Source organism: Leptinotarsa decemlineata, unplaced genomic scaffold, assembly GCF_025532065.1.
Source record: "Leptinotarsa decemlineata unplaced genomic scaffold, Ldec_3_MD MMD2_tig00003192_RagTag_RagTag, whole genome shotgun sequence".
NCBI lineage: Eukaryota > Metazoa > Arthropoda > Insecta > Coleoptera > Chrysomelidae > Leptinotarsa > Leptinotarsa decemlineata.
The window spans coordinates 4,262,040-4,270,388 of NW_027412582.1; the positions used below are offsets into that span (position 1 = coordinate 4,262,040).

General features: G+C 37.6%; 2 protein-coding genes across 2 annotated transcripts; both read left to right on the plus strand.

Annotated features, from left to right (window-relative positions):
* The first annotated feature begins 1,492 nt into the window (after positions 1-1,492).
* LOC111514694 (uncharacterized) lies at positions 1,493-5,617 on the plus strand. Its single transcript, XM_074177662.1, has 2 exons — positions 1,493-2,812; positions 3,209-5,617. The coding sequence occupies exons 1-2, from the start codon at positions 1,493-1,495 to the stop codon at positions 5,615-5,617; spliced, it is 3,729 nt and encodes a 1,242-aa protein (XP_074033763.1).
* A 62-nt stretch (positions 5,618-5,679) lies between these two features.
* Positions 5,680-6,627, plus strand: LOC141483189 (uncharacterized). Its single transcript, XM_074177663.1, has one exon. The coding sequence runs from the start codon at positions 5,680-5,682 to the stop codon at positions 6,625-6,627; it is 948 nt and encodes a 315-aa protein (XP_074033764.1).
* Positions 6,628-8,349: the final 1,722 nt, after the last annotated feature.

The window sequence follows — 8,349 nt, forward strand, 5'->3', positions numbered from 1 at the left end:
TTTTTATTGCTTGGGGCACATTTGAACAGCATAAGCGGGGTACATTTGAACGATGTTCGATTGTGCCCCGAGTTGTTCTGAATCAAATTAAGCAATTTTTTTTTAGTATAGTAGTTATCTAATCCTGGAATAATTGTGATAAAATTATTCTAGGTTCTTCATAATGGTGAGAAAATATCTTAAAAAACGTACTAAACCAGAATTTTCCGAGGAGGACATGCAAAGGGCCATCAAAAGTGTCAAAAAGAAGGATTTATCATTAAGAAAGGCCGCCGAAGTTTATGGAGTGACTCACACTGCACTTTTTTATAGATTGAAGAAGCTAGTGGGTAATACTGCACAAAAAGAAGACGCTGAAATGTTCTCATCAAAGCATACGTTCCGGCAGATATTCAGTAATGAGCAAGAAGAACTTCTCGTCAAATATACTTTATCATGTGCTCGAATGAACTATGGTTTAACCTATCAAATGCTACGAACATTGGCTTACGATTATGCTCTGAAGCTAGAAAGAAATATTCCCAATTCATGAGTTGCAAATAAGACAGCTGGTATTGACTGGATTCAAGGTTTTATGAGGAGGCACACGGAGCTTTCATTACGAAAGCCAGAAAATACAAGTCTTTCAAGAGCTACCAGCTTCCATAAAGCAAATGTTGATACATTCTATGACAACTACAGTCGAGCCCTTCAGAAGTATTCATTTTTACCAAGTAGAATATATAACTTAGATGAAACAGGTGTGTTGACAGTGGTACAGGCTCCCAACGTAATTACTAAAAAGGGTGTGAAACAGGTGGGACAAGCAGTTTCTGGGGAGCGCGGAACGCTGGTTACAATGGTTGGCATTATTAGTGCATCAGGCAATACTATTCCGCCCGTTTTCATATTTCCGAGAGCTAGATTTCATGATACTTTCATGAATGGTGCACCACCCGGAAGTCTAGGCTTAGTAAATAGTCCGAGTAGTGGGTGGATGACTGCACAACTATTCCTAAAAACTCTGGAGCATATAGTGAATCATACAAAATGCACTAAACAAGATCCAATTCTTATTGTTATGGACAACCATTGTTGTGCCGATTACGACCCTGTCCACATTCCACTGCAGACAGTTACAACTGAGCCGTAGCGGGGAGAGGCGAGGAACGAGTTTCACATCGGCCCGGAACAGTCCACTACAAGTCGAAGAGACGTACACATCATTTTGATTTATCTCTCGCATATTATTCAAATATATTGTCGATATTATTATTCAAATATATTTACGTGAAATTCTCAAAGTTCTTCACACTACACACATCATGGTTTTTCGAGCACGAATGGAAGAAGCAGTTTGCTGAATATTTTCGACATAGCAACAGGTTAGTGCCTTCCTTTTTTCACTTCATTCCTACTCTACGCGAATTTATTTGACATAAAATAAACTTATATTCGCTGAACCGCACTTGATACTTGGTAGATACAACGCGTTTCGTTATTCAGGTACAGCATGTCTAACATAAATAAAATAAAACGGACTAGTATAAAAGGTTCTTTGACGAGATTCACGAATTACTTCCACTCGGTCAAGGACCGTGATAATGTCGATCTCGACGATTTACAACGTCGGCTTAACAAAGCCGAGGAACTTTTGGAGGAATTTAACCTCGCTCAACTTACAATTGAAGCTGATGACGCGGATTTCGAAACTAATCATCTCACTATCCATTTTATTGAAAGGGGAAAGTTCGAAAACGATTTTTATGCAATTACCTCTGCTGTTAAAAAATTTATAACTTCAAAAGAGATCGCTAACGATAGCATATCACAGAATTCTGGTACTAATAGTAACTTAGCCAACGATAATAATTCAAACTTTCGTTTACCACAACTCAAATTACCTACTTTTGATGGCTCACTTGATCAATGGTTGTTTTTTCGGGATAGTTTCAAGTCAATCATTCATGACAATCAAACTATGTCTAACGTTCAAAAATTTCACTATTTGCGTCTTTCTTTAGAAGGAAATGCCGCGGAAAAAATTGCGTCGTTACAAATATGCAACGACAACTATGAAGTTGCATGGAATTTACTGAAAGATAGATTTGAAGATGAACAAGCATTGATCAAAAACCATGTAAAAGCTCTTTTTGAAATACCTTCACTTAAAGAAGAGTCATATTATGGATTGAATTCATTACTTGATGGTATTGAAAAAAATCTGAATGCCTTGGAAGTGTTGAAACGTCCTATAGACCAATGGGATGACTTAATTGTACATCTGGCAACAACAAAATTTGATAAAACGACAAAACGTGAATGGGAATCTCGAACTGATTCGAAAAATATACCAACTCGTAAAGACCTGTTAGAGTTTTTGAAAGAACGATGTCAAATTCTATTATCTCTAGATTCTGAACGCGGGGAAGGATCTAAGCGTATTATGAAACAATCGCAAAGACAAGCAAAATCTTTCGCTACAAGCTCAAATAAAATAGTTTGCCCTTCATGCAAAAATAATCACACGCTGTATTTATGTTCGGAATTTATTAAATTGACGGCAGTCGAAAGATTGAGTACAGCAAAACGTCTGAGACTGTGTATAAATTGTTTGGGCTCTAATCACCGCACAAAGGAGTGTAAGTCAGCGGGTTGTAGAAGGTGCGGAAAGATACACCATAGTATGTTACATTTCGAAAACAACCGGGTAGGGGAGAGTGGTAAACCTGTTAATGACATAACTTTAAATAATTCGGGCGCGTCTAATGTAGATGCCGATGAATTTAACTTACAACATACATTAACTACTAGTTTATCTACTCCTCCTCAGGTATTACTCTCTACTGCAATAATTAAAGTTTTTGATGAATTTAATAACACACATTATTGTAGAGTTCTGCTTGATAGTGGGAGCCAGGTGAATTTTATTTCAGAAAAAATGTCCAATATCTTACGTTTGAAAAGGCATTCAATCAATATGTCAGTCACTGGTATAAACCAAATGAGTAATAAGGTACAATTTTCTGTTTCACTCAGGTTCAGATCTAATATTAATAATTTTGAAAAAACAATTTCTTGTATAGTTCTGCCTCAAATAACGAGCTACTTGCCTTCCTCATCTTTACATTCAACAAAAATGAATATTCCGGGTAAACTGAATTTGGCTGATCCACATTTCGATAAACCTGCTCCCATAGACATATTGATAGGGGCAGACACATTTTAGGATCTTTTGAGTATTGGTCAAATAAAACTTGGCGATGGTCTTCCAACACTACAAAAAACTAAATTGGGATGGTTAGTATCAGGTCCTTTACGTACTGCAAGTGAAAGTTTCAAAACTTACCACAGCTGTATTTCAACACATAATTTAGAATCTCAAATTGCAAAATTTTGGGAGTTAGAGGAATTTCCAAAAATTTCATTCCTATCCGATGAAGAAAACTATTGTGAGAAACACTTCAAGGAAACCATACAGAGAACCATAGACGGTCGCTTTGTAGTAACAATTCCATTTAAACAAAATGAATTTGTTCTCGGTCAGTCTAAAACAATAGCCGAAAACAGGTTTCGCAATCTTGAGAAAAAACTTGAAAGAAATCCCAACATAAAGGTACAATATCACCAGTTCATTGAAGAATATATTCAACTCGGTCACATGTCTTTAGCTGAACATCAAAGTGACGATTCAGGTTTCTTTCTTCCGCATCATTGCGTATTGAAAGATTCGACAACTACAAAATTGAGAGTAGTCTTTGATGGATCCGCTAAAACCACGACTGGTATATCAATTAACGATATCATGATGGTAGGACCCACCATTCAAGATAATTTATTTCATATTCTATTGAGATTTCGACAACACAATTATGTTCTGAGTGCAGACATAACAAAAATGTACCGTCAAGTGCTTGTCCATGAATCACAACGCGATTTCCAAAAGATATTATGGCGTTTCCATCCTGAAAGTGAAATTCAGGTTTACGAATTGAACACAATCACGTATGGTTTGGCATCTTCAGCGTTTCTGGCTATCAGATCACTGCAAGAAGTTGCACATCTTAACAAGCATGAGTTTCCAAAAATTGCTGACATTATTTTACACGACTTTTACGTCGATGATCTTCTCACTGGTGGTGACACTGTAGAGGAGATCAATTATATTAAAGAAAATATTTCTAAACTTCTACTCTCCTACGGTTTTCCATTGAGAAAATGGATATCAAATAATAAACATTTGCTTCTTGATTGTAATCCTGATCTCTTACACATAGGTGACAGGGATCAAAATAAAACACTCGGATTACTATGGAATCCGATAGATGACTGTCTCCAATACTGTATCAATACTTCTCAACATGGTTCTAAAATTTCAAAACGTCAGATATTATCACTAACCGCTCAGATTTTTGACCCTCTTGGGATTCTTTCACCTGTTACAATTAGGGCAAAAATTATTCTACAAGAACTCTGGAAACTCAAGTTGTCATGGGATGAGTCACTTCCCAGCAACCTACATACTGAATGGTCGAATTATCAATCTCAATTGCAGTGCCTAAACTCGATAAAAATACCGCGACAAGCATCATGTCCCAACCCTGTATCTGTACAATTCCACGGGTATTGCGATGCTTCACAAACCGCTTACGGCGCTTGTATCTATATAAGATGTTCCGATACACTCGGCAACTGTACTTCCAATCTATATTGTGCAAAAACTCGCGTTGCACCTCTAAAGGTGTTAACAATACCTAGATTGGAATTGTCTGGAGCACTGCTTCTAGCCGAGCTTGTAGACAAGGCACGTTCATCTAGTTGGAACATTGAAAAAATCATTTATTGGTGTGACTCCACGATATGCATCTCATGGATAAACACGTCTCCACATATTCTAAAAACGTTCGTAGCCAATCGGGTTGCAAAAATACAGAATATTTCGAATTCTAAGTCATGGAAACACGTCAAATCGCAGGATAATCCAGCTGATTTACTATCGCGTGGAGTATCGCCAATCGATCTGACAAAGTCTGAACTCTGGTTTCACGGTCCTTCATGGCTTGTTCAGTGTGAACTCAATTGGCCATCAAAGGAACTTGAAAATTCTATTCAATCTTTCGAACTTCCTGAAGTGCGTAATAAGACTGTATCTTTCGTTAACACAAACGATGGCTTTCTCGGCTATATTTTAAACTTCATTGAATCACGCTCTTCTATAATGAAGTTGCAACGTATCTTTGCCTATTTTTTGAGGTTTTTGAACAATATTAAACACAGAAATGATCCTAAACGTCAAGGTACCTTAAAAACAGTTGAGCTTGATGAATCGTTATACTTTCTTATTCATATTATACAGAGGGTTTACTTTCCTGATGATTTTCGAAAACTATCACAATCTAAATTACTTCCCAAAAAGAGTAAAATTTTGAGCCTAAATCCTTTTTACGATACCACGAATAAGATTATTCGTGTGGGTGGACGATTACAACAGTCTAACTATAACTATTTAAAGAAACATCCAGCAGTCCTACCTTCAAATTGTCATTTTACCCTAACAATTGTGCGTCAGGAACACATTAGGCTTCTTCACACAGGTCCTCAAGCCCTTTTGGCATCAATAAGAGAAAGTAAAAAGTAAAAAGGGTTGTACACGAATGCGTGCGATGCTTCCGGTGTAAGGCTTAAACACAAGAGTACATAATGGCTAATCTTCCGCCGTCGCGAATGACTCCGTCACGCCCATTTTCTATATCGGGAGTGGATTATGCGGGACCGTTTCAACTACGTGATAGAAAGGGAAGAAATTTCAAAACTTTCAAGGCATATATTGCATTATTTGTCTGCTTTTCAACGAAGGCTTTACATTTAGAAGTCGTGAGCGATCTAACATCAGAATGTTTTTTGGCATGTCTACGGCGTTTTATGTCCAGGCGAGGTAAATGCTCAGAAATCTATTCGGACAACGGTACCACCTTTGTAGGCGCCAATAATGAAATAAAACTTTTCTTTGATTCCTACAAGAAAAATATTACTGAACATCTCACAACTGAAGGTATTCAATGGCATTTTATTACCCCTAATGCACCACATTTTGGTGGTATTTGGGAGGCAGGCGTGAAGTCTACCAAGTATCACTTAAAACGAGTAATGGGCAATGCATCCTTAAATTTTGAAGAATTTTACACCGTATTATGTCAAATTGAAGCGTGTCTTAATTCCCGACCGCTTTATCCTATTTCAACTGACCCCAATGACCTAACTCCTCTCACCCCGGCACATTTTCTAATTGGTGAAAGCCTGACAGCGCTACCAGAACCGAGCTTATTGAACCTCAAGGAGAATCGTCTCTCAAGATTCCAAAGGACCCAGCAAATCGTCCAACACTTTTGGTCTAGATGGACAAAGGAATATGTTTCCAATCTTCAAACACGAGTGAAGTGGAAAATGCAACATCCTCAGCTGATCAAAATTGGTCTTATGGTACTCGTTAAGGAGGATGGTCTACCACCACTGAAATGGAAGATGGGCAGAATTTTACAAATCCACAAAGGTATCGATGGTGTCATACGTTCTGTAACCATCAAAACCACCACCGGAGAACTAAAACGTCCCGTAGTTAAAATCTGCATTCTGCCGCATCAACTCTAACCCATTTTGAAACCCTGGAGTGTTTCAAGGCGGGGGCCATGTTGTGCCGATTACGACCCTGTCCACATTCCACTGCAGACAGTTACAACTGAGCCGTAGCGGGGAGAGGCGAGGAACGAGTTTCACATCGGCCCGGAACAGTCCACTACAAGTCGAAGAGACGTACACATCATTTTGATTTATCTCTCGCATGTTATTCAAATATATTGTCGATATTATTATTCAAATATATTTACGTGAAATTCTCAAAGTTCTTCACACTACACACAACAACCATGAAAGCCATTGTTCATTGGAGGGGATATTATATGCAAGGGATAATGGAATAGTAATAGTAACGTTTCCTCCCCATTGCTCACATCGTCTGCAGCCGCTGGATGTATCTGCATATGGACCCTTCAAAAGAAAATATAAGATAGCCTCGAATGACTGGATGATTGCTCATCCCGGAAAAACTATCACAATCCATAATATTGTTGAACTGGCAGGCAAAGCATTTCAGAATTCATTCACGATGAACAATATAGTTTCTGGTTTTCGAAGAACAGGAATATATCCTTTGAATAGAAACACGTTTACAGATGAAGATTTCGACGCATCAGCTATTACTGATAGACCTCCTACTGTAGATGTTCATAAGTCATCTAAGCAGCTCACAAACTCTTCGTTACCTCAACAAAATGAAGAACTTCCGTCCACTTCATCTGGTGTCACTGAGAACCATACTTTTGAGCCTCCCTCAACTTCTTCTTGCGGAGCTGTAGAATTGTCTGTGCCAACGATCCACAATCAGGATTCTGAATTTTCTAATTTCCCTTCAGTTATTTCTCCAGATAGTGTACGTCCTTACCCCAAAGCACCACTCAGAAATGAGAAGTCTCGTGGAAGAAAGAGGGGTCGCTCAAAAATTCTGACAGAAACACCCGAGAAGGAAGCTTTGGAACTAGAGATTAGAGAGAAAACCATTGACCAACAGAAGAAAAGAAAGGTTATAAAAAAAGTATTTGATGGAGGAAGCGACACACTCTTAAAACAGAAAAGGAAAAATATAACAAAACAAGTTGTAAATAATGAAGAAACATCTAGTGAAAGTGAAACATTCTCTATCCACGATGATTCGGACGGTCCTTTTTCAGAAGAAAATATAGAGAGTGAATCAGATGATGAAGTTGAATATAAAAATTTATCATTAAACGATTATGTTCTGGTGAAGTTTTATACGAAAAAAACTGTGGTACATTACGTTGGTCAAATAAAAGAAAAAATTGGATATAGTACATTAGAAGTGCAGTTCTTAAGAAAGAAAGGACAACAATTTCATTTTCCTCTTATAGACGACACCAGCATTGTGGAAATTGGGGATATTGTTCGCAAATTACAACCTCCGTCTAACGCCAACGGTACCGAGAGGACCTCATCTCTACTTTACTTCAAGTTTAACCATTCTCAATATAACATACGATAGCCCTCAAAACTTATATCTTTTATGTAGATCAGTTGACTGAATAATGCAAAAGTTCTGGAATCTTATTTCTTATGTTCAAATCTGCCCCTTACTATGTTCAGATGTGCCCCATTGAGGAGCACATTTGAACATTTGGTATGACCTGCTAAAAATTATTGTAAAATATCTTTTTTATGCCAAATCTTAAATTTAACTACTGAAAGTTGACCAACATATACGATGAAATTATATAGTAGAACAAACGATTGCGTTCTAAT